Source organism: Hyperolius riggenbachi, chromosome 2 (assembly GCF_040937935.1).
Source record: "Hyperolius riggenbachi isolate aHypRig1 chromosome 2, aHypRig1.pri, whole genome shotgun sequence".
Classification (NCBI taxonomy): Eukaryota; Metazoa; Chordata; class Amphibia; order Anura; family Hyperoliidae; genus Hyperolius; species Hyperolius riggenbachi.
Genome location: NC_090647.1, coordinates 77,425,534 through 77,452,792, shown reverse-complemented (window position 1 = coordinate 77,452,792; position 27,259 = coordinate 77,425,534). Strand labels below are relative to the sequence as shown.

At 46.9% G+C, this 27,259-nt stretch overlaps 1 protein-coding gene across 1 annotated transcript in view; it reads left to right on the top strand.

Moving 5' to 3' along the window:
- Positions 1-27,259, top strand: part of RNF17 (ring finger protein 17) — a 191,098-nt gene that overhangs the window by 7,310 nt on the left and 156,529 nt on the right. The window contains exons 2-6 of the mRNA XM_068266942.1: positions 12,116-12,210; positions 15,581-15,648; positions 19,391-19,483; positions 23,623-23,684; positions 24,687-24,727. Of these exons, the coding sequence (XP_068123043.1) occupies positions 12,116-12,210; positions 15,581-15,648; positions 19,391-19,483; positions 23,623-23,684; positions 24,687-24,727 (359 nt within the window). The remainder of the gene's footprint in view (positions 1-12,115; positions 12,211-15,580; positions 15,649-19,390; positions 19,484-23,622; positions 23,685-24,686; positions 24,728-27,259) is intronic.

Below are 27,259 nucleotides of genomic sequence, written 5' to 3'. Positions count from 1 at the left end.
AGTACCGGCGGGGATACCGGGCTGCGAGCGGAGCAGGATCCAATCCGCTGTGACTGTGATAATTGCCGTGTGTCACAAAACATAATTTATTTATTTTTTTTTTTAAATCATGCACATGTTCCCACGTCGTGGAATTACGGAAACGATCACTCATCATGGGAAAAATTGGACAAAAAGTTGCGTTGTGGGTACTTGCCTTAAAGGGATACTGTAGGGGGGTCAGGGGAAAAGGAGTTGAACTTACCTGGGGCTTCTAACGGTCCCTTGCAGACATCCTGTGTTGGCGCAGCCACTCACCGATGCTCCGGCCCCGCCTCCGGTTCACTTCTGGAATTTCAGACTTTAAAGTCTGAAAACCACTGCGCCTGCGTTGCCGTGTCCTCGATCCCGCTGATGTCATCAAGAGTGCAGAGCGCAGGCCCAGTATGGTCTGTGTCTGCGCAGTACACTCCTGGTGACATAAGCGGGAGCGAGGACATGGGCGTGCAGGCGCAGTGGTTTTCTGACTTTAAAGTTAGAAATTCCAGAAGTGAACTGGAGGCGGGGCCGGAGCATTAGGGAGTGGCTGTGCCAACACAGGATGTCTGCGGGGGACCATTAGAAGCCCCGGGTAAGTTCAGCTCATTTTCCCCCGACCCCCCCCCCCCCCTACAGTATCCCTTTAAGATTGAAAGGCAGTGTTTTATTTCCTTGCCATTTGTAGCAACTGCCAAGGGAAGTAATGGATCTTGCACAGGGTTAACCAGATTTGTAAATACGATTGATAAGCTTTAGCATGATTAATTGTAACATTATTAGTAGGGGATAGTGAGAACAATTTCACGAAAAGTGAAATCCTGGAGTGTGTGTGTGTGTGTGTGTGTGTGTGTGGGGGGGGGGGGGGGTTGGGCTGGGCTGGTCTGTGTAGGCGGGGCTAATTCGCCTTGGCTGCCACTTCCCTTCCTATGCATTCCACGTTACTATCCAGATAAGTTCTGGATTAGAAGGTGGAAGTGTAAGGCCACATACACACATCAGACCATAGTCTTTTGAAAATGAAAGATCACAGACCACAGATCTGCAGATCATCATACACACATGATTTAACTGACATTCATCTGCAGATCAGATCCACCAGGATGGATTTTCAGATCTGCAGATGATTGCTTGATCTGCAGATGAATGTCAGTTAAATCATGTGTGTATGATGATCTGCAGATCTCATAGACTATCATTGCAATTTGCAGGAATGGATTTTTGGCAGGAACAGATCTTTTGCAGATACTGATCTTTTGTGTCTGTACAGCATCTGTGTGTGCAGCATCTTGCAAAGATTTTTTTCTGATGGGGAGTTCAGCTCCATAGAAAAGACTGTGTAGAGTATGGCTCTCATACTACATGAAGGGTGGTAAGATTGGTCTGTGATCTTTCATTTTCAAAAGACTATGGTCTGATGTGTGTATGTGGCCTTAGAAGCTGGAGAGCTATGTGGAGCGCATAGGAAGGTAGGCGCGGTCAAGATGTGTTAACCTTTTACACAGCTGGAACCCCTGCACACTGCAGGACAATTAGCTTTTGGAATTGCTCGCACTCATCCCTAATTAGTGGATAGTACTCCTGCACTACAACACCAGAGTCTCAGGTTGGATTATTGGCCGGGACACAATCTGCATGGAGTTTGCAGGTCTTCCTTGTGTTTGGGCTCAAACCCACTAACAGCCTTTTCTAAGTGCTAGTGATTTTAAAAAGCTAATGCAATGCTATGGGGGATTTTTATAAAATTACATTGCTCCAGTAGGATTACACCTATAGCATTACATTAGCAAGAGCCTTTTCAAATCACAACTGCTTAGTAATGTACTGCTAGTGGGTTCCAGGCGTTTGGGTGAGTTTCCTCTGATCTTTCGTTTCCTAACATACTGCAATGTCAGTTGGTTCCTCCAAATTTAGCACGTTTAGCAGTAATGCATTGCGTAACCATACCTCAACTACAATGCACCCGCTGCACTGTGAACGTCGCATTGCAGTGGGGGAAGCTGCGTTACAAAGCGGCCTGTAGCCTTCCTGGCGGTATTGGTGAGCCTGGCTCGTCCAGCAGAAACCTGCTGAAAGCGGTATTGACGAGCTGAGCTTGTCAATAATGCCAGGGAGATTTCCTGTTTGTCTGCCCCACCGGCTTCACTTTTCCCTCATCAGAGGGATTCCCCAGGATGGCTGGATGCCTGACTGCACGCTGCGGGTAGCGATCTGTGCTACCCCCAGAGTGTAGAACTAGCATTTAGCCACCCTGGGGAATCCCGGGGCAGAATTCTGCAGGGAGTTGTCCCCCTTCTGTGCGGGCTGGTGGCCGGGCGGGGGCTCCCCCCTCTATGCGGTGGACGGGGTCCCTTCTGTGCGGGCTGGTGGCTGGGCAGGGACTCCCCCCCCCCTTTATGGGGGAGTCTCCATCTATGCAGGCGGGCTGTGGGTGGCCTCTCTCCCTCCCTCATACCATGTCCTCTTCCTCCCAATCCCCTCCTCTTCAAAAACCCCCTGATCTGAAGCCCTTTGAGGTCTACTCACCCGAGGACTTTCTCCAGCGGCGGCGGCAGCACTTCCTCCTCCATCACCGAAGTCCTGGTCTGTGTAGTTACAGTACGAGGCTTGGTGACGTCACCAAGCCTCATACTGTAACTACACAGAGAACAAGACTTCGGAGATGGAGGAGGAAGTGCTGCTGCCGCCGCTGGAGAGACCCCTCGGGTGAGTAGACCTCAAAGGGCTTCAGATCGGGGGGTTTTGAAGAGGGGATTGGTAGGGAGAGGACATGGTACGAGGGAGAGAGGCCACCCACAGCCTGCCCGCATAGAAGAGGACTTCCTGCCCAGCCACCAGCCCGCACAGAAGGGACTTCCCCCACCGCATAGAGGGGAAGCCCCCTGTAGAGGGGCTTCAGATGGGGAAGCAGAGAATCAGGAGGGGGGGGGAAATGACATAACTGGCTACACACCTGGCTACCCTTACATCTGGATCCCTATACATCTGGCTACCCTTACATCTGGATCCCTATACATCTGGCTACCCTTACATCTGGATCCCTATACATCTGGCTATACACCTGGCTACCCTTACATCTGAATCCCTATACAACTGGCTAAACATATGGCTACCTATACATCTGGGTCTTGTACTCACCATTGGCGTGCTGATCCCTCGTCGCATACCTCTGATTGCTTACCCAGTGCCTTTTTCCATGTCCCTTGGCGGATTTTGCTTCTCCCTCGGCGATGACGTTCCCCACCAATTGGCGTTTGGTTGAAAATTATTGGAAATAAATTGAAACTCTTTTTGCACGGAAATCCTGGGGAAACTGAACGCCAGGGTGGTTAAAGGAAACCAGAGAAGAACGCTTTGGCCCAAAATAAACATATCCCCCGATAGATTTTACAAAATAAATACTATTCCTGGTATTATCACAGCTCTGGTGTGCCATTCCTTTTTTTTTTTTTTTTTTTTTACTAAAACTCCATGCAAAACACAGTTCATCAGAAAAGCATATTTAGTGGGCTGTATGCAAAATGAAATCAACATTTCTAAAAAAAAAAATCTCTTATGACTAATAACAAATATAGATTTAAAAAAAAAAAACGCTCCTTTCTTGGCACCAGCAGCTCCTCCCATCACATAACAGCTCTCTGTGAGGCTGCAAAGTATACAGAACAGGGAAGCAGAGCCAGAAGGGGCCAGGCTTGGGCTTGAAGAGACTCGGCTGTAATGATTCCTAAGCAAAGCCAGACTGAATGCTCAGTCTGGGATTTTATCAGGGCTGATAACAGGCAGATTGAGCAGTGAAGAATGAAATGCAGAGCAGGGTAGGTCTTTTCTCTAATGTTCCCCCTGATATATATGGTAAAATACATGAGGGTGCTTCCTCTCTGGTACACTTTAAACTGCACCACTGTGAATGTGGAGTGTGACTACTGTGCTTTGTTGTGGAAAGTCTCAAAGGCCTGGGTGTTGTAATTGGGTACACAGAAGACATGCAGTGTCACACAATGACTGGTTCACACTTCACCACAAAATCGTAAGTTTTCCCAGATCGTATGTTAATAGGGTCCATTCACACTTGTCATTCCGAAACATGTCCATTCTGGTAAATGCAATGCAAACTCCAAACTTGTATGATTCTTCTGGTCAGCAGATTCTTTTCTCACAGAATCCTGTGGTGGAAATGCATCTGCTATGGACTCCAACCCGACATAAACACCATTGGGAATGGACACTGCACAGTCTGCTCAGAACAAGTCGTTTGTGATGTGCATCAATGTGAACCAATTTTAAAGGAACATTATCAAACCAAGAGTTTTAAAATTAGTTATATGAAAAGCCTCTGGTGTCAGGTTTCACACACAATTGCAAACTGGATACATTCCCTCTGCAAACGGCTCATTCAGGGAGACATAAGCTGCTGCATTTAAAGAGACCCCGAGGTGGGTTCTTAGAATCCTTTTTGCATACAGAGGCTGGGTCTTCATATAATGCGCAGCCTCTGTTGCTGTACTGTCTCCTCCAATCAGCAGGGAGGGAAGGGACTTGGGCGGGGAGCGGTGAGAGTGATGCGGCACATGTAAACAGTCTGCTGGCGACACGCTGTGTGGCGCTAGCACGGCGATTTAGTTTGGGGGGCATAGCAGAGCGCGGGGGGGGGGGGGGGGAGATAGTATAGCAACAGAGGCTGGGCATTATATGCAGACCCAGCCTTTATGTGCAAATAGGATTCTAAGAACCCACCTCGGGTTCTCTTTAAGGTAGCGCGAGCTTTCTCACACAGGGTTAACAGATGTACGGAGAGGGATTTCCCCCTCCCCTCAGGATTCACTGGCCCGTCACCCTGCTCAGCTTGGCCATCAGTGAAGTGTAAAAGGAATTTGATAACAGTAAACAAAAATGTGAGGCTGGGTTTTCAGTAACGGCCGCAAGTCCTATATGACGGCGGCACTTCCTCTTCTACGAATACGCAGCTGAATCATAGAAGCTGTGGCATGCACATCTATGGGATTCACTGCCACTCGCACCCATGATTTTTGTACAAAATACACAGCCCTGGTAAGTATTAGACTGAGGAGTCTGAGACATTTTGGTACCTGGAGTCAGAGTTGGAGTCGGTGATTTCATAACTGAAGTGGGAAGATTTTTGTACCGACTCCACATCCTGGTTTCCCTGTGCGATTTACCTGCGGGGAAACTATGGATACGGCCCGATTTCTGCTATAGTGGAAATTATTATTATTTATTATTTATTTATTGTATTTATAAAGCGCCAACATATTACGCAGTGCTGAACATTAATTTAGGTTACAGACAATATTTAGGGGTGACATAGAGCAATATGACAATACAGGAATACAAGAAAACCAGATCACACACCATAGTAGGAGTACCAGGTAATGCTTAGTCAGTCACTGGATGGGAGCATGGAGATTAGGCAAGTTAGGGTCACTCAGATGCATAGCATGGGTTCACAGTAATGGAGGTGCAAGATCCGGTAGGACACAAAAGGAGGAGGACCCTGCCCAAAGGCTTACAATCTAGAGGGAGAGGTAAGGACACAAATGGTAGGGGACCAGAGTTCAGCTGTAGGTTTAGAGCACTTGTGAGGGGTAGTAGGCCAGAGTGAAAAGGTGAGTTTTGAGGGCTTTCTTGAAGATGTTGAAGGAGGGGGCTGCCCTAATGGGTGGAGGTAGGGAGTTCCATAGTGTTGGAGCAGCTCTTGAGAAGTCCTGGAGGCGTGCATGGGACTGGGTGATGCGGGGGGCGGTTAGGCAAAGTTCATTGGAAGAGCGGAGTGAGCGGCTAGGTGTGTACCTCTGAGTAAGATCGGAAATGTAGGTTGGACAGGTTTTGTGGACAGATTTGTAGGTCAGACACAGTATCTTGAATCTGATTCTGGACTGGATAGGAAGCCAGTGGAGGGATTCTACCAGGAGATATGCCGTGGTGGAGCGATGGGAGCAGTGGATAATTCTGGCTGCCGCATTCATGATGGACTGCAGTGGGGCTGTTCGGATCATAGGGAGACCAGACAGCAGGGCATTGCAGTAGTCAAGGCGGGAAATTATGAGGGCATGGATGAGGAGTTTGGTGGTGGCAGAGGTCAGGAAAGGGCGAATCTTACAGATGTTACGAAGGTGGAAGTTGCAGGACTTTGTGAGGTTTTGGATGTGGGAAGTGAAGGAGAGTGCAGAGTCCAGGGTGACACCCAGACAGCGGGCTTGAGAGGTAGGGCGAATGGTAGTGTGGTTAACAGTGACATGCACATCTGGGAGGTTCGTGGATGGCCGGGGTGGAAAGATCATAAATTCCGTTTTGTCTAGATTTAGTTTCAGGAACCTAGCGGACATCCAGGAGGAGATGGCTGATAGGCAGGAGGAGACCTTGTCCATGGTAGTGGTGGATTTGTCAGGGGTGTGGAGATAGATCTGGGTGTCATTTGCATACAGATGATAGTTAAAACCCATGGAGGAGATAACCTTGCCAATGGAGGATGTGTATAGGGTGAACAGTAGGGGGCCAAGGACCGAACCTTGGGGGACTCCCACCGAGAGATGGTTGGGGTGGACGAGGACTCATTGAAGGCGGTTGTGAAGGAGCGGTTGGAGAGGTAGGATGAAAGCCAGGACAGGGCGAGATCGTGAATGCCCAAGGACTGGAGGGACTGGAGGAGTAGGGGATGATCTACTGTGTCAAAAGCTGCTGACAGGTCAAGGAGGAGGAGAATGGAGTATTTACCTTCAGCTTTAGTTAAGGCAAGGTCGTTGACCACTTTGGTGAGAGCAGTTTCGGTTGAGTGGGCAGGCCGAAATCCAGATTGGAGTGGGTCTAGCAGTGAGTTGGCATTGAGGTACTGGGTCAGGCGTTTGTGAACCAGACGCTCAAGGAGTTTTGAGGCAAAGGGAAGGAGGGAGATAGGACGGTAGTTGGAGGGTAGCGAGGGGTCGAGTGAGGGTTTCTTGAGCAGGGGTAGTACAGTGGCCTGCTTGAAGTCTGAGGGGAAGGTGCCTGTGGATAGGGAGAGGTTGAACAGGGTAGTGAGGACTGGGGCCAATTCCGTGAAGTGAGGCTGGAGTAAATCAGAAGGGATGGGGTTAAGGGGGGAAGTAGTGGTATGGGAAGTCTGCAGTAGGTGGTTGTCCTCCTCGGTGGTAGTAGGAGTGAAGGATGTGAGGGGAGGATAGGGTGGAGGAGGAGCTGGTTGGGAGGGGGTGGGAGGTGAAGATTGGAGATTGGATATTTCCTGGCGGATGGAGATAATTTTGTTGGTGAAGTGGGTGGCTAAATCTGTGGCAGAGAGGGAGGAAACGGAGGTATAATGGGCCCTAAGCAGTCAATTGTATACACCAGTACTTCGGAGCACTTCCCAAACTTCCTATCTCAATTGAAAAAAATTGTTAATCAATAGTTATTATTTAGTATATATAGCGCCGACATCTTCCGCAGCACTGTACATAGTATATATTGTCTTGTCAGTAACTGTCCCTCAGAGGAGCTCACAATCTAGTCCCTACCATAGTCGTATGTCCTATGTGTATGTATCGTGTACTGTATGTATTGTAGTCTAGGGCCAATTTTTAGGGTGAAGTCAATTAACTTATCTGTATGTTTTTGGGATGTGGGAGGAAACCAGAGTGCCCGGAGAAAACCCACGCAGACACTGGGAGAACATACAAACTCCTTGCAGATGTTGACCTGGCTGGAATTTGAACCGGGGACCCAGCGCTGCAAGGCGAGAGCGCTAACCACTACGCCACCATGTTACTTTAAAGAGGTTCGGTAGCGGTATATAAAAACAAAGTGTCACCCGGGGCTTCTAACGGCCCCCTGCAGATATCCTGTCCAGCGGGTCACCTTTCAATTATTCGTCTAACTAGACGAATGTCTCTGCAACTGCGCAGCCGTGGCCGCGCGCATCCTTGCTCCCGGTCGCGTCTCCGGGAGCTTACTGTGCAGGCGCAGTAAGCTCCTAGAGACGGGAGCAAGGCCGTGCAGCTGCAGTGACATTCATCTTAGAAGCCCCAGGCAAGTGACACTTTTTGTTTTTATATACCGCTACAGAACCCCTTTTAAGGGCGTGTTTCCACTACTGTGAATCTGCAGCGTTTTCCACATGCAGATTTGGACAGGGAAATGCACCCTATTGAAATCAATAACCTGCCATCCGATTTGTATATGAGGAAGAAAACCTGACGGCTGCATCTCTCCACATCATGCGACTCAATGGATACGGGCCCTAAGGGCACTATACAAATGCACGACACACATAAGCGCATAGAAATCCAACATGAGACCTCTGAGAAACACAAACATAATACAAGTCACATGTGGCTCAGATAAGCATGTACAGAAACCCGAATGCTGGTCTGATATCTATCTTTACTAATGGTTAACCTCCTGAGCGATAATCCCGAGCTGAGCTTGGGGTATATCGCGCAGGAGGATTTCTCAGGCCCTGGTGGGCCGATTTGCATATTTATTTTTTTTGTTACACGCAGCTGTAACTTCTGCTCGCCGCTACCCGCCGTGCCGCCGCTACCCACCGTGCCGCGCACCCCCCCCCCCTCCCCGACCCCTTGCGCAGCCTGGCCAATCAGTGCCAGGCAGCGCTGAGGGGTGGATCGGAACTCCCTCTGACGTCGGTGACGTCATCCCGCCCCGTCGCCATGGCGACCGGGTAAGCCCAGCAGGAAATCCCGTTCTGAACGGGATTTCCTGCTTACTCTGATCGCCTAAGGCGATCGGAGTGGGTGGGGGGATGCCGCTGCGCTGCGGCTATCATGTAGCGAGCCCTGGACTCGCTACATGATTTAAAAAATAAAAAATTTTAAAAAATAGTGCTGCGCCACCTCCTGGGCGATATAATTGTATCGCCCAGAGGGTTAAAGCAATTCTAATTGCAAAATTTTAAAGTGTACCAGTAGCAGAAAAAGTTAGAGCTCAGCTACTGGTGCTGAACAGGCAGTCCTCCCATGGTGTCACATCTGAGTGTTACAAACACTGCCATTAGGCTGCATTTTAATTCTCATGGGTGGCAGATGGGATGCTGAAATGCCCAACAAGGGCACAGTTCAGCTTCCTCTCTATAGGAGGCCTAAGGCCTGGAATCCCCCTAGCAGTACTGTTACTAAGCCGTTACTAAGCAGCTCTTGCTAATGTAATGCTATAGGTGTGATCCCACTTGAGCGATGTGATTTTATAAAAATCCATCATAGAATTGCATTAGTAAAATAGCTTTTTCAAATCGCTAGCACTTAGAAAAGGCTGCTAGTGGGTTTAAAGGACTTACGAGGCCAAAATGGCTAAAAAAAGCCAAGTACCTGCAAGATGTTTAAATGCACGGAGGACGCGGTCCGCGCCCTCCGTGCAGCTCCGCCGGGTCCCCTTCCTGAGATCGCCCCCCCCCCCCCCCCCCATGCCGATCGCGACCCCCACAGGCCGGGTCGGGCTGTCGTGCCGCTCCCAATATGGCCGCTTCCTCTGGCTGCGGCTGCGCAGTCCGCCTGGCCGCGAGTGCGGCTGCGCAGCTCTAGGGCCAACCTCTCGGATCCACGCTACAGTGTTCTTCATGCACAATCTGAATATGGATCAGGCCCTAGGCAATATAACTGTGGGTACATGTAAGAGTGATGTGCAGGTACTCTGCAGGAGAATTAGGCTATTCATGTACAATCTGAACCAGGTTTATGGGTGATAGACATCTCTGTGTTCAATGTGCACAACATTCTCAGTGGATTCCCTGCAGCTCTGTGGGGAGTGCATATGTAGAGTATAGTACTACTGTGTAACAACGTAAACCTGATACAGATGAAATTCAAGTTTTATACATGGGGCTTCCTCCAGCCCCCTTCAGGCTAATCAGTCCCTCGCTCACCTCCTCCGCCACCTGGATCTTCTGCTATGGGTCAAGGTACTTAAGAAACTTAAAAACTACGTCCAGGAACCATGCGCGCTATCGCGCGCGTGCACGCGCACTCCCGGCCGCGGATTCGGTAGCCAAGGAATCAATGTATCGGGCTATGGTGCCCGATCACTGATTCCTCTCCCCCGCTGAAAAAGCGACAGCTTCTCTCGGAAGCTGTGCTTTTTCTGGCTGTTCCCTCCCCGATGAGTCACTCTAAGCATGTGTTACGCTTAGAGTGACGTCATGTAAACAAACTCATGGCCGCCATCTTGTGGCCAAAAAGTAAAACTACAACTGTAAGGAAAAAAAATAAAAATGAACACACATTTACATTATAAATCTATTGTTTACCTCCCACCCTCCCAAAACTACCCAAATAAATTGTTTACTATAAAAAAAAAAATGTAAATATTTACCTAGGGGTCTAAACTTTTTAAATATCAATGTAAAGATGAAATATTTCTATATTTTTTTTTTTTTTTTTTTTATTTTAAACTTGTAAATAGTGATAGATGCAAAATGGAAAAAATGCACCTTTATTTCCAAATAAAATATTGTCGCCATACATTGTGATAGGGACATAATTTTAACGGTGTAATAACCGGGACATATGGGCAAATACAATAGGTGAGTTTTAATTATGGAGGCATGTATTATTTTAAAACTATAAAAGCTGAAAACTGAGAAATAATGAATTTTTCCATTTTTTTCTTATTCTTCCTGTTAAAATGCATTTACAGTAAAGTGGCTCTTAGCAAAATGTACCCCCCAAAGAAAGCCAAATTGGTGGCGGAAAAAACAAGATATAGATCAGTTCATTGTGATAAGTAGTGATAAAGTTATAGGCTAATGAATGGGAGGTGAAAACGACGGAACGCAAATGGGTTAAGCCAGTCGGGCGTAGTGCACATGCACACACTCCACCGCCAGGAGCGTACTACACCTGTGCAGCACTATTGCTCAGGTGCAAAATGTTCCTGGCTGTGGGAGCGGCACGCGGCCGGACTGCGCTGACTGGCTGAATTACCGGGACTCGTAGCAGAAGATCCAGGTGGCGGAGGAGGACAGCGCCTGGATTAGCCTGAAGGGGGCTGGAGGAAGTCCCAGGTATGTAGAAAACTTTTCTTTTCATCCATCTCAGGTACCCTTTAATTCGTAGTCCCCAAACCAAATTTTAACATATCAAATTATTTGATTTCATGAGCAAAGGGGTACATTTACATTTGCATAGATCAGCATCAACACATAATTATTTCCATCTCATTGACCATCTCTTTTAGTGACACGGCTACACATCAGGCTTTATTCTTACAGCATAGATGGTATTTAGTATATATAAGAGATTCCTGTGTACACATCATAAATACAGTCACAATCAGATATGCATATCTGACTTAAGGTCAGACACACCATACAATTTTTTAAATATCTGTTCAATTTAAGAATTGCAATCAATTTTTCTGACTGATTGTAACATTTCAAAAATATGACCAATGTACCACACACCTATGTTCAATTTTTTCCTCAATTGTGATAAAAATGATTGGAAACTCAGAGGAAATTGCTAGGGTGTGTATATTAATAAATTAACAATCCAACACACACCATACAATCTTTGGTAGAAATTGAAGAGAAATATCTGGCATTCCGGATCGATTTAAATCGAAAAAAACGGGAAATCCGATCGGACTTTTAAGTCAAATGAAAAAAAAGCTTTCGATTTTTTTCGAGAGATACGATCGTTTTTATCGAATTACTGTAAAATCGGATAATTTTATTGTATCGTGTGTCGCCACCTTTATGGGGACTGCTTTATTGAAGCAGCACAAGTAACAATTTTTTGATTGGTTTATTTCATTTTGATGGACTAAGCACAGCTATTACTGTATATATAAATTATTTATGATGATCTGTTATCTGAGAAATAGAACATTTTATCATTTTTTCTATTTTAATTATAGTTTTAATTCATTATGAATCAGTCCGTGCATTTTCTCCCGAGTCCGACTCCAGGTACCCAAAAATTACTCAGACTCCACAGCCCTGTAAAGCACTGCGGAAGATGTTAGGAGTATATAAATAATAGGCAGATTCAATCTTTGAAATGCAGTGCCTTTTGTCTTTGAAATTTAGTATTTTACAGTATTTTCAAAATAACCTTTTATATTTGAAAGACTTCTATTTTAATGTATCTGTTTACAGGTAATGGCATCGAAACAATGGCTTGTGGGCATAACTTCTGTGGAGTATGTTCTTGCAAGATGGAGGCAAAGAACAGCTTTTGTCTTCTGTGTGAGGTAATAAAGGTTTTATTTAAAGTTTTGAAATTTAGTAATAAAGCTGGCAGAAGACATACCTACCTTGACCACCGATTGGGTCCTGACATATAGGCTAACTATTGGGTGATACAAAACTGCATGAATATTCATTCTTGCAGTTGTATCACCCAATACATGAATATCTAAGTAGGTAAACTTGTTTGTCTTTATGGACAATAGTTTGTGGTAACTCAAGGTTAGCTAGTTGGATACATTGGCCTCAATTCACTAAGCTTATCTCCTGTCTTTAATAATGTTTCTGAGCTGTTTCTAGTGTTATCACCATGGTGATAAGGCATGTAGTAAACTTAGAGGAACTCCAGTGAAAATATTGTAATAAAAAAGTGCTTCATTTTTACAATAATTATGTATAAATGATTTAGTCAGTTTTTTCCCGTTGTAAAGTCTTCTAAATCCCTGATATACATTCTGACATTTATCACATGGTGACATTTTTACTGTTGGCAGGTTATGTAGCTGCTGCTACAGGGGTTTGACAGCTGTAAACAGCTATTTTCCACAATGCAACAAGGTTCACAGACAGGAAACTGCCAGGAGTACCACAGTCCTCAGAGTTTCTTGTGGGAGGGGTTCACCACAATATCAGCCATACAGCGCCCCCTGATGATCCATTTGTGAAAAGGAATAGATATCTCATGTAAAAGGGGGTATCAGCTACTGATTGGGATGAAGTTCAATTCTTGGTCACAGTTTCTCTTTAACTCTTCTGTCTTTAACCTCCCTGGCGGTAAGCCCGAGCTCTCTATGCCGCGCAGGGGGAGATCTCAGCCCCTGGTGGGGCGATTTGTGTGCTGTAAATTGCTGTGCGCGCAGCCAGCACTTTGCTAGCCGCGCGCACAGCTTGATCGCCGCTGCTCTGCGGCGATCGGCCGCACGCAGCGGCTGAAGAGGGCCCCCCCGCCAGAGCCCTGCGCTGCCCGGATCAATGAGTTCCGGGCAGCGCTATGGGCTGGATCGGGTGTGCCTGACGTCAGGACGTCGGCTGACGTCCATGACGTCATCCCGATCGTCGCCATGGCGACAGGAGAAGCCAAACAGGGGAACGTGTTATATACGCGTTCCCCTGTTTGCTATAGATGCCGGCGACGATCGGACTAGAGGGCCACATGCGCCCTCTAGTGGTGTTTCATGTAGCTACCACTCTGGTAGCTTTACATGAAACAAAAACAAAAAAAATAAAAAAAAAAAAGGATTTTTTCAATTAGGAAAAAAAAAATTAACTGCCAGGGAGGTTAAGTTAAGGAGAGATCTCTAAAGTTACCATTTAAATCCTTAAAATAACGACATAATCCTAACGTTAAAGACAAGCTGTTAATTAACTGCATGTGAAAATAACTACAGAGGAGGTAACTCCGCCAAGCGGATCGTTCAAATCCAGTCTTGTCAGGTGAACGACCGACCGTACACACGCCCGATTTGATGTCTAAACGAACAGACGTTCAAACGACCGGTCGTTTGCAAAAATCCGACGTGTGTATGCACCTTAAAGAGAACCCGAGGTGTGCTTGAAGAATGTTATCTGCATACTGAGGCTGGATCTGCCTATAGAGCCCAGTCTCTTTTGCTATCACAAACCCGCCTAAGGTCCCCCTGCACTCTGCAATCGCTCATAAATCACAGCCTCGCTGTGCAGGCTGTGTGTACATCTGTAGTGTCAGTCTCGGCTGCTCCCCCGCCTCCTGCATAGCTCCAGTCCCTGCCCCCGTCCCTTCCCTCCAATCAGCAGGGAGGGAAGGGACGCAGGCGGGGACTGGAGTTCTGCAGGAGGCGGGGAGAGCAGCCGACGGACACTATAGGGATAAACACAGCCAGCTCTGACAAGCTGCTTGTCAGCAGCGCTGGCTGTGATTTATGAGGGATTGCAGAGTGCAGGGGGACCTTAGGGGGGTTTGGGATAGCAACAGTGGCTGGGCTGTATAGGCAGATCCAGCCTCTGTATGCAGATAATATTCTTCAAACCCACCTCGGGTTCTCTTTAAGGTGGGGAGATGAGTCTTCCCCACAGTGTTTCAAACTGAAAACATTAGTCACACTTGTAGAGTTTCACACCAAACCCTGGATAATGGCAGTGAAAAGGAAGCAGGGGGTGAACTTCTCAAACATGGCAGCCCTTTCAGCTATTTGAAGCCAGGAGCGGCTAAGATCCCTTTAAGGAAATGAAGATGGCAGCCTCCATTTTCCTCTCACTTAAAGGAAAATTGAGATGAAATAAAGTCAAGTATTTATGTGCACCTGGAGATTCCTCCAGCCCACTGTAGGCCATGGGCTCCCTTGCCAGTCCTGCCGAGCTGGCAGTCCTACCGCAGCTCTGGTAAATTATTCAATTGAATTCCACTGAGCATGTGCGGGCCCAGCAGCACTCACTTCCTGATTGTGCTACCATAGCCGGGATCGTTCTGCGCCTGTGCATTTGCAGTCTTCGTGAACTGCGCAGGCACAGAACACTCCCGGAGCGTGATTGGGCGTGTGCACTTACGGCACTGCACATGTGCAGTGGAGTGCGACAGAAGAAATTACCAGAGCTGACTGCGGGACAATGGAGCAGCACAGGAGGATGGTGAGGCAGTCCATGGTCTAGAGGGGGATCGAGGAAGCCCCAGGTAAGTATAAATGGCTCTCTTTATTTCATCTCAGGTACAGTTTTTAAGGTTCCTTTGAAAAATGTGAGGCTAAGAGAATTAGAGACCTGTCACCACTGTTTTTTTTTTTACTTTTACCGTGTGACCTTGTCATTGGACCAAGGTGAAGCCAGACATCTATAACATCTGAAAGATTTTTCAAACCCTCCCCACTATATAAAAATCAGTAATACAAAATTTTAAAGGAGTTATCAGGCTAAATGAAGAAAATAAGCGCTACATACCCAGGGCTTCCTCCAGCCCCAAGCTCCCAGCATGTCCCTCGCCGCAGCTCCTTCCCGGTCCCCGGCGATGACGGGTCGGCCTGTACTGCGCCTGCGCGAGCGGCGCAGTCAATCGCCCGCACGTGGAGCGGACGGCGCAGATCTACTGCGCCTGCGCGGTCCACTCCGGTCCACGGGATGATTGACAGTGCCGTTCGCGCAGGCGCAGTACAGGCCGACCCGTCATCGCCGGGGACCGGGTTGGAGCTGCGGCTAACGGCTGCGTGCAGAGCTGCGGCGAGGGACATGCTTGGGGCTGGAGGAACCCCCGGGTAAGTAGCGCTTATTTTCTTCATTTAGCCTGATAACTCCTTTAAGCTGATTATCCACTTTACAGTTCAGCGACAGAGCAGTGAGTCAGTCATTTTAATGTTGTTACATGTGTATGATATATATTTATAATTTTATTTTTTTAAATTGGAATAGGAAGCTGAAGAGTGCGTCATTTTAAGTGTCACAAAAGCTCCTTCTGTTAAACAAGACGTGCCTGCAAGGTAAATATTTTTTTGCTGGTAAATAAGGACTTATAAGGGTGGGGAATTAACGAATATTATTAGAGGTACTGTGGCAAGGTAGGGAATGACTAATATCTGGTAGATACCAATTTGTTTACCCCATCAAAAGCCTGTTCTCCCAGATTAAGGGCCCTTTCACACTCCAGTGCAAACCTATGGGGTAAATCACATTACCTGTGTCGCGCTCAGTCCGAAGACCTCGATCTGACGCTGGTCCAGAACTACGTTACCCCTTCGCTTCTGCGTCAGCCCGGAAGTCAGTTTAGTCTAAGGCGACGCAGGGAAGTTTCTATCGCAGCGCAGAAGCATATTTTTACAATACACTGTGCACTTCTGCAATACCCTGAAGCCGGAAGTGACCGCAAGCGTGCGTCACTTACTGTTTGGCCAGATGGGGAATACCGCGTAATAATGTGGCATTCCTCGAAGGCCTGTTTTTGGCAGTGCCGCTGGCGCGCTGCACCGATGGTTTTCAGTTTGAAACCGGTCTAAACATGACCCTACTCTTAGACATGGTTTGATCACTCGTCTCCACGCCTTTTAAGACAAAGACCTTAAAAGGAAAAATAAATAAATATGGCAACCTCCATATCCCTCTCGCTTCAGTTGTGCTTGAGGACCGTGGGATTACACCCCCCTAGTGACCAGGCTATTTTTCAGTAATTAGGCCACTGCAGCTTTAAGGCCTCGCAGCAGGGACGTACAACTCAGCACACAAGTGATTCCGCGCCCCCCACACCCCCCCCCCCCCCCCCCCCCCCCCCCGTCTGCCCACCAACAGGATTTTTTGTTTTGCCGTCTAATAGTCTCCTAGCGGCGAATGTGCTGCCACATTCACTCCCATCGTTGGGGGGGAGGGGGGGGGGCCTTGAAGAACTGCAGGAAAAATGCAATAAAAAAGTGCTTAATTTTTACAATAATTAATGATTTAGTCAATGTTTTTCTATTGTAAAATATTTCCTCTCCCTGATTTTATTTCATGGCAACATTTTGAGGGCCCTTTTCCACTAGCAATCGCAATCACAAATGCCAGCGTTTGCGACTTTTCATTAATTCTGTTATGCGTTTATGATTTTTCATTTGCATTGCATTATCACTCTAAAAATCACTCCAGAAAGCGATTCGAATCACTATAGTGGAAAATACTTCTCATGATTTCTATGATAAAATAACAACCCTAGCGATTTAAAAATCACTAGCGATTTAGCTGTCCAATGGAAAAGGGCCCTTACTGCTGGCAGGTGATGTCTGTGGAAGGAGATGCTGCGGTTTTGTCATTTGGAAACAGCTGTTATTTCCCACAATGCAACAAGACTCCTACAGTGTGATGTCAGTACTTCAATAAAACAAATCCATTTCTGGATTCAGGCAAATTTCAATCGTATGCAAATACTACAATAACTACAGGCTGATATCCATGTCATGTAGTTATCACTGAATGACAGGAAAATTATTTTGATATAGTATCCACGCAATACCAACAGGCCTATGGCAATCTCCAGCAAGTGTGAAATGGTAAGCTATTCAACAAAAAACATAGTTGACCTGTGTCCCTATGCACAAACATCATAATTAGGCAAAGCGGTTCTGGAGGTGGTGTTGTGAAATATCACTAATTAGTCTCTTGGAACTATAGTATACGTTTATTTACTGTGCAGAAGACATACACTGAATCATAGCAATGTCTGAACAAGGAAGGCTTGGACCAGACTGATATGCGTATTGGAATGAATTACAGATCATTATTCCGCCTACTTTGACCACCGATTGTGTCCTGACATATGAACTAACTATTGGGTGATTTAAAAAAAAAAACTGCATAAATGAATGCATAAATATCTATGAATATCTAAGTAGGTAAGTTTGTTAGTTGTTTATTGTTTCATTAGTCATTGTTTGGACAATTGTCCGTTGTAACTCAAGGCTAGCTCGTTTGTAATGCTAGGTACACAGGATACAATTTTCTGACAATTTACTGTCCGATCAAGTATTTCCAACAGGTCCCATCTGATTTCCGATTGATTTTCCGTTCACTTTTATGGAAAATCGATCGGAAATCAGATCGGACCTGTTGGAAATGGTTGATCTGACAGTAATCTCTCAGAAAATTGTATCGTGTATACTTAGTATTAGTAGGTACACTGTGTTGTCTGTTATCTTTAGGACAGCAAAAAAAAATCCCCAGCTGCACATTCCATTCCCATGAAGTTGTGAGTTTTATTGAGAACCTGTCATACTGAGAATAAAATGTATGACATAGAGGAAGTGTGTAATCTGGCTTACAGGTGGCCATTTTGTTATAACACTCAATTTTACTTCAGTGTGCTTGGCTTAGGCCTGGTTCACATTCTCTTTTGCCAATGGAACCGGCAGTAGGGTTCTGTTGCAGGACCTAATTTCCCGGACCATTTTGCTCAGCGCAATGGAAACAGAAGGTTTTGCAGCGCAATAGGAACCAATGGATATAACGGACACACTGACTGTAAAACGGACCGTTTTCGCCGGATCCGTACGGCCAGTTCCGTTAAATGCAGATGTGAACCAGGCCTTACAGGGATGATTTGTACATTTAGCAGTGATGCATTGTGGGGGACATCATATGCTCACTACAGTCATAAATTGCAAATACCTTCCTTTTAACCTGCTGAGCGGTCTGGACGAGCTCAGCTCGTCCAACACCGCCAGAGGCTGCCGCTCAGGCCCTGCTGGGCCGATTTTTGTGAAATAAAAAGCAGCACACGCAGCCGGCACTTTGCCAGCCGCGTGTGCTGCCTGATCGCCGCAGCTCTGCGGCGATTCGCCGCGAGCAGCGGCGAAAGAGGGTCCCCCCAGCCGCCTGAGCCCAGCGTAGCCGGAACAAAAAGTTCCGGCCAGCGCTAAGGGCTGGATCGGAGGCGGCTGACGTCAGGACGTCGGCTGACGTCGATGACGTCACTCCGCTCGTCGCTATGGCGACGATCTAAGCAAAACAAGGAAGGCCGCTCATTGCGGCCTTCCTTGTTTATTCTGGGCGCCGGAGGCGATCGGAAGAACGCCTCCGGAGCGCCCTCTAGTGGGCTTTCATGCAGCCAACTTTCAGTTGACTGCATGAAATCGTTTTTTTTTTATTTAAAAAAAACCCTCCCGCAGCCACCCTGGCGATTTAATCAGAACGCCAGGGTGGTTAAAGAGAACCTGTAACAAAAAAAAGTTCCCCTGGGGGGTACTCGCCTCGGGAGGGGGAAGCCTCAGGGTCCTAATGAGGCTTCCCCCTCCGCTGTAGCTGCAGGCAATCCAGTGCTGGCTCCCCCGAAGTGTCCGGCGATCCTCCCTTGATAAGCGCTGATTTATTTACCTTTCCTGGCTCCAGCGGGGGCTCTTGCAGCTGTTCGCGCAGAGGTAGTCAAAAATATCCCATGTCTGTCGGGCCTGCTCTAGTGCACAGGCGCAGGAGACTTGCACCTGCGCAGTAGAGCGGGCCGACAGCGATCGGCTATTTCCACCTATCTCTGAGCGGAGAGCCGATACTGTGCCTGCACTGGAGACGGGAAGGTAAATATTTACATCCCCGCTGTTCAGTAGCTTTATCGCCGCCGCAGTGGGATCAAAAGAGGGGAAGCCTCAATAGGATCTGGAGGCTTCCCCCTACCGAGGTGAGTACCCCCAGGGGAGGTTTTTCTGGTTACAGGTTTTCTTTAAGAAGGAGAATTTAATTTATTAAACAAACATGTTGATCTTGCAGCCAAAGGCTTCCTGGAACATGCAGTTCCCCTGTAGGAAGTGAAGTCATGTCTGTGTCAGATTCCACCAAAGATGATTCAAATTCTAGCTGCAGGTAAGAACAGCTTTTGTACTTAGTGGGTTATGCACTGCTGACTTAATTATTGGTAATGGTTTCCATGGACTGAGCGATCGGATGAAATGTTTTTCATTAACAAGCCATCCATCTACCTATTCCATGAATGGAAAAGCTTTTAGAACTCCATGGTGCACAATGCAAGCTGTCAACACACACGATAGTGTATTTGTTTGGGCTGTAAGCACATGATGGAAGTACTCAGCAATTCTCATTGACAGATTGTGCACAACCCACGCATTAGACTTCACATATGCTTTATGCGAATATTTTTATCACACATTTTGTTTTACAAGTTAATAGACTGATTGGTAGGGCCTGCATCAGTGATAAATTGTGGTCCCTGCAGAGTATGGCGACACTGGAGCTCACTCGCCTGTCGGGCTGGCACACCCCTTCTTGTCCATGTCCTCCTTCATCCTCCGGTACATGCCACCGGGTCACAGAGAGGGGGTGCCAGCTAGGATGAAAACTGAAGGGCCCCTGGGGGAGCACTGTTAGCTTAGGGGGAGATGTTCCAGAAGATGCCCCTACACCCTGCCGATGCAACAGGTTTAGAATGTTTTTTTTTTCTTTCCCCCTGGTTTGCCTCCTCAAAACCAAGGTGCATCTTATGGTCAGGTGCATCTTATGGAGCGAAAAATACAGTGAATAGAAGCAGATCATCTGTTTTATCTGTCTTGAGGAAGCAATGCTGATGAGATTTTAGGGCTAGGAAGTTTAAGGGTTAGTACTTCTGTTTGTTTTGCAGCTGACTGAAGTAGATTTTACATCAGACTGTCATGGCAGCTGTTTAGATTCAAGGACATCTGAAGTGAGAACACTGTGGCTGCCGGATCTATTTCCTTTAAAAAAAAAAAAAAAAAAAAAAAATACCAGCTGCCTAGCAGTCCTGCTGATCTCTATGGCTTCAGTATTATCTGGATCGCTCACCTGAAAAAGCATGTGGCTAATCCAGTCAGACTTTAGTCAAAAACAGCTGCATGCTTGTTCAGGGTCTATGGCTAAACAACAACAAATAACATTTGTAAAGCGCTTTTCTCCCGTGGGACTCAAAGCGCATAAGCATGGCTCAGACCATCGTGGTACAGAGGAAGACATTTTATAAGTCTGGAAATGCCAGGCTAAACAGGTGGCTTTTCAGTCTGGATTTGAATAGCTCCAGGCATGGCAGAAGGCTCTATCTCCAGATTTTTTGAGGTGCACTCTGGGAGTGACCAAGTTTACAGAACTTGCTGATCTGAGGTTGTGAGAGGTGTGGTGCAGCTTTAGCAAGTCCTTCATGTATCCAGGGCCCAGACTGTGCAGGGATTTGAATGTCAGCAGTCCAATCTTGAAGAGTATTCTCCATTCTACTGGTAGCCAGTGCAGTGAGCGAAGGATCGGTGTAATGTGACAGTGGCGAGGCTGGTTTGTTAGCAATCTGGCAGCAGAATTCTGCACTAATTGCAGGCGACGCAGGTCCTTTTTGGGGAGGCCAACATAAAGGGCATTGCAGTAGTCCAGTCGTGATGTGATGAAGGCGTGGACTAGGGTTGGAAGATCCTCTGGGGGAATCAGATGTTTAATCTTTGCAATGTTCTTCAGATGAAAGGAGGAGGATTTAACTACAGATGAAATTTGGTTTCTGAAACTCAATTCCCCATCGATTAGTACGCCAAGGCTGCGCACAAGGTTGGAGCTGTTTATGTCTGAATTCCCAATCCTGATTGGTGTTGCTTTAGGATAGAGCTGTTTTGATGGCGGGCACTGGCCTTGGACAAACAGGACCTCAGTTTTGTCAGCATTCAGTTTCAACCAGTTATCATTCATCCATGCCTGTAGCTCAGCTAAGCAAGAGTTTATTTTTGGGGTAGGGTCTGTTCCACCAGGTTTGAAGGACAGGTATAGCTGTGTGTCATCGGCATAGCAGTGGTACGTCAGGCCATGTCGTTGGATAAGTGTGCCGAGTGGCAACATGTAGATTGCAAACAGCAGAGGGGATAGGATTGATCCTTGTGGCACTCTGAATTGTAGATGTGCAGGTTTGGACATTATAGGTCCTAGGGATACTCTCTGTGTTCTGTCAGTCAGGAATGATCTGAACCACTGGAGGACTGATCCACTGATGCCACAGTACTCCTGCAGTCTGTTAAGCAGGATTTCATGGTCAACTGTATCAAAAGCCGCTGAGAGATCCAACAGGATTAGGATGGAGCATTCCCCTCTGTCCCTTGCCATGAGCAGATCGTTGCAGACTTGGATGAGGGCTGTTTCACAGCTGTGGTGTTTCTTAAAGCCAGATTGTAGAGGGTCCAGGATGTTGTTTACTGACAGCCTGGTTTCAAGTTGCAGATAGACAGCCTTTTCAATAACTTTACCTAAGAAGGGGAGGTTGGAGACAGGTCTGTAGCTGCTCATAGCATCTGGATCCATGGAAGGTTTTTTAAGAAGGTGCTTGATGATTCCTTCTTTTAGAGAGGTAGGAAACCTCCCTGCTTGCAGAGAGCAATTTACTATTTTGTGAAATGCTGGACCAAGCAGGTCAGGGCATTTCAGCATATGTTTAGTTGGTCCAGGTCGCAGGTTGACTGGCGGAGGCGACGGAGGATGTCTGAGATCTCTTCCTCACTAATACTTTTGAAGTCAGTCCAGGGTGTTAGGTTGTTTTTGCAGCTATTTCCAGGAGTTGCATGAGTCTTGGGTGCTGTGGATTGAATGAGAGACCGAATAGAAGATACTTTGTCAGCAAAGTAGCAAGCAAATTTCTCACATAGCTCCTTTGAGGAAGTTATAGTAGGTATTAGACAGGATGGATTACATAGTCTATCAACTGTGTGGAATAGTTGGGCTGGTCTGTTGGCGGCCTTTGCGATCTCCTGTGATAGGTAGAAGGATTTTTTCTTGGTGATCGCATTTTGGTAGTTTTCCAGGTGAGAGACAAGGGTGTGTTTATCTTTTGAATTCTGGGATTTTCGCCACTTCCTTTCTAGTCTGCGCACTTCTTTCTTCATGTCCTTTAGTGAGCTGTCAAACCACCGTGCATGGTGAAGTGGTGTAGACCGTTTAATGCGAACTGGAGCAAGGGCGTCATAGGCAGATGACACTGCATGGTTGTACATCAGGGCCATGGAGTCTGGGTCTGCGCAATGATTGGTTAATGCGTCGAAGTTGAGGGTATTCTGAACGTGCTGGGGTGAGACATCTTTCAGTGAACGGTATTTTATGAGTTCTTTCCCTCTGTGTTTTATCGCTGGTGCTGTCAGAGAGAAGTGGATTTTACAATTGTTCACAGTGACCATACCACTGGGTTTATATCCATGTGTGATATTAAAAGTCCGGAATGAAATATAAGATCCAGGGTGTGCCCTTTCTTGTGGGTGGGGAGGTTGACAGCCTGAGAGAGACCCAGTTCATTCATTATGAGAAGTAGCTAAAAGTATTAAGGTGAGATAATCAACTGGACGGCCAGGCAACTGGTATTGGATAATAGGAAATAAATATGGCAGCCTCCATATCACTCTCGCTTTAGGCGTCCATTGAAAGACCACTGTGAACAATTGTAAAATCGAAAATACATTTAAACGCATACAAATAACAAGTAGGTTTCTTCCAGGCATACATTACTTTTCTCTTACGTTGCTGTCACTTACAGTAGGTTGTAGAGATCTGACAGGTTTTGACTAGTCCATCTCTTTGTGGTGATTCTCATCATGGCCTTTAGTCTTTATAAAGACCCTCCCTGAAAAGCATTTATACAAAGGTACTGGCCAGCCTCCCTGCCCGCTGCAGACTTTTTTTTTAGCAGTTGGATGGTGCAGCTGCCATTTACCAAGTGCTTATGAAAATATATAAAACCCTCAATCGCCCATGAGGAGATGGGCTAGTCTGAAACCCGTCGGTTCTGTCAGGATTCTACTACCTACTGCAAGTGAAAGCAACATAGGCGAAAAATGTATTACTATTTTTTTTCTTGCAGTAGTGGTCTTTTATGTGTTAAGAAGCCCTTCAAATGAATTAAGAGACTCTACCATTAGTAAAAATACTTATAATTATGCCAGCAGTTTCAGAATTCAGAATTTTCAGTTCAGGTTTGCTTTGTTACATAACTCTTGTGTATTTTTATTTTTTCTTAACAGCTCCATTGTGGCTATATCACTGGATAACGGGGGTGAACTAAATAAGCAGGCGCTAGGGAAAGGTAAGTTTCTTCTTTCTTCCCCCATAATCTCCTCATTTATAACGTAGGGCACTCAGTCAGTGCCGTCTGTTACCTGATCCGTCTTAATGTATCCTCAGTGTCAGGCCTATTGGATCTTGACAGGCACTAGCCCCTCTCCTTCCACATTGTGATGTCACTCCACGTCCACCTACCTTTCCATAGCATGGCTGGAATGGGGTGTCACTACATATAGGTCAAGCTGCAGCAGGTATCTTGAAGGTCAGATTTGCATGGATCTTAACACAGTGGCTTGCATACTAACCTGAATCAGGTAATAGACTGCACTGATTGTTTCAGTCAGTGTATTACATGGGCTGTGTTTGGTTTAGTTACAAAATATCAAGCTCTAGGTTTCTTAAAAGGATACCTGACCCTACGGCAAAGCTACCTGGCTGTACATACCTCTGTGTGTTGTCAATTCTCGTCGTAATCAGTCTTTGAAAAATTTTCAGACAGGAAGAGGAAGACGATGTTTCCTTCCATCACCCTCCCATTTCCTCCTGGACCTTAACTTCGGACCTTTTTCTCTGCTCTAAAAGATACGCAACCGCATAATAACCTTTAAAGAAAAACATTTCTTACAGGATACAAATCCTGAAATAAATCTGCACTGTTTCTACCTTCTGCTTGCATGGAAGCAGACATAGTGGAGAGATCAAATTACAGCTTGTGACTAGATTGTGACTAGACACAAATGAGGGGGGATTAGACAGGCTAAACTCTAAACACAAACCGTGCATTTCTCTGTTTTCCTTCTGCCCTGTGCAAGAGTTTAGGTCCACTTTAAGAGCAGTAAAATGGGTCCATGTCCAGATCATTATGCATCACCATTGATGTGCAGAAATTCTGTTATCTGCAGATTTTCAGCCTGGATGTTTCTGACAAAAGTTCAGTCATTTTTCTAACCAAGATTAATTTTATGAGAACATTTTAATTGCATCTGAATTTCTTAGCCTGAATATTTTACTTATTTTCCTGCAGCTGAGTGTTTCCAACATCTGGTGGAAGGAGGTGACACAAAGGTAATAGCTCTAGTAATTTTGAACTGTGTAGAAAATCTAGACCGTTATATACAGTGTACTGAGGTATTGTGCTTGAAGCTATACTCGGATATGAGAGAAGTAAGGCCATAGGGCTGCAGTGGACAAGAGGTGCAGCGATCAGAATTGATGTGTACTAAAGCAGACCTAGCCAATATGACTGCTACTTTAATATTCTTAAAAGCTCATCTTGGACAGAAAAGCAAAGGTCGGGTTCCGGGTCGGCTTCTTCTGCGCTCCACTGCGCAGGTCATGTGGTCCTTCCGACGTCATCAGGACGGTAATGCGCAGGCGCAGTAGTTTCTGCCTGTGCGCAGTATCGTCCTGATGACGTCGGTGGGACCACGTGACCCACGCGGTGGAGCGTGGAAGACGCCGACCTGGCGAGGTCAGCTGCGCCAGCGGAGAAGACCGGGAGCCACCGGAGCTGTGGCGAGGGCATGGGGCGGCTGCCACAGGCTGGGGGAAGACCCAGGTAAGTGTTTTTTTTCTTTTTTCTTCTTTTCTCCTAAGCTTGGATGTATCCTTTAACCTCCTAAAGACCGCCCCCAGCCGATGGGCGGCGGCAAAGTCCGGGCCTAAACGACCGCAATACGCCCATCGGCGGGGGGCGGCTGCGGGCGTTGTTTTGCGGCGATCGCGTCATTCGTGACGCGATCAGCCGGCGGCGACTGGCTCCGCCCCCTCGCGCTGTAACCAGTCGGCCGCTCGGAAGCGCGGGCGGGTTACTAGCACCCGGATCGCCGCACGGATAGTGTATAATAGGCTTTGTAATGTATACAAAGCCTATTATACTGGCTGCCTCCTGCCCTGGTGGTCCCAGTGTCCGAGGGACCACCAGGGCAGGCCGCAGCCACCCTAGTCTGCACCAAGCACACTGATCCTGCCCCCCCCTTCCCTCTGATCTCCCACAGCACCCCTCAGACCCCTCCCCCCTGCCCACCCCCCAGACCCCTGTTTGCACCCAATCACCCCCCTAATCACCCATCAATCACTCCCTGTCACTATCTAAAAACGCTATTTTTTTCTAACCCTAAACTGCCCCCTGCTCCCTCCTGATCACCCCCCCACCCCTCAGATTCTCCCCAGACCCCCCCCCCCCCCTGTGTACTTTATGCATCTATCCCCCCTGATAACCTGTCAATCACCCATCAATCACCCCCTGTCACTGCCACCCATCAATCAGCCCCTAACCTGCCCCTTGCGGGCAATCTGATCACCCACCCACACCAATAGATCGTCCGCAGATCCGACATCAGATCACCACCCAAGTGCAGTGTTTACATATATTCTCTCCTCTAAACACCCACTAATTACCCATCAATCACCCCCTATCACCACCTGTCACTGTTACCCATCAGATCAGACCCTAATCTGCCCCTTGCGGGCACCCAATCACCCGCCTACACGCTCAGATTGCCCTCAGACCCCCCCCTTATCAATTCGCCAGTGCAATATTTATATCTGTTCTTCCCTGTAATAACCCACTGATCACCTGTCAATCACCCCCTGTCACTGCCACCCATCAATCACCCCCTGTCACTGCCACCCATCAATCAGCCCCTAACCTGCCCCTTGTGGGCAATCTGATCACCCACCCACACCAATAGATCGCCCGCAGATCCGATGTCAGATCACCTCCCAAGTGCAGTGTTTACATCTGTTCTCTACCCTAAACACCCACTAATTACCCATCAATCACCCCCTGTCCCTGATTCCCATCAGATTAGACCCTAATCTGCCCCTAGGGCACCCAATCACCCGCCCACACCCTCAGAACGCCCTTAGACCCCAGCCCTGATCACCTCGCCAGGGCGTTGCTTGCATCTATTTCCTCCCTCTAATCACACCTTGAGACACCCATCAATCACCTCCTGTCACCCCCCCTAGCACTCCTATCCATCAGATCAGGCCCAATACTACCTGTCATCTAAAAGGCCACCCTGCTTATGAACGGTTCCACAAAATTCGCCCCCTCATAGACCACCTGTCATCAAAATTTGCAGATGCTTATACCCCTGAACAGTCATTTTGAGAAATTTGGTTTCCCGACTACTCACGGTTTTGGGCCCGTAAAATGCCAGGGCAGTATAGGAACCCCACAAGTGACCCCATTTTAGAAAAAAGACACCCAAGGTATTCTGTTAGGTGTATGACGAGTTCATAGAAGATTTTATTTTTTGTCAACAGTTAGCGGAAATTGTTTTTTTCACAAAGTGTCATTTTTCACTAACTTGTGACAAAAAATAAAAATCTTCTATGAACTCACCATACTCCTAACGGATTACCTTGGGGTGTCTTCTTTCTAAAATGGGGTCACTTTTGGGGTTTCTATACTGCCCTGGCATTTTAGGGGCCCTAAACCGTGAGGAGTAGTCTAGAAAACAAATGCCTCAAAATGACCTGTGAATAGGACGTTGGGCCCCTTAGCGCACCTAGGCTGCAAAATAGTGTCACACGTGGTATCGCCGTACTCAGAAGTACCGTATTTTTCGGACTATAAGACGCACTTTT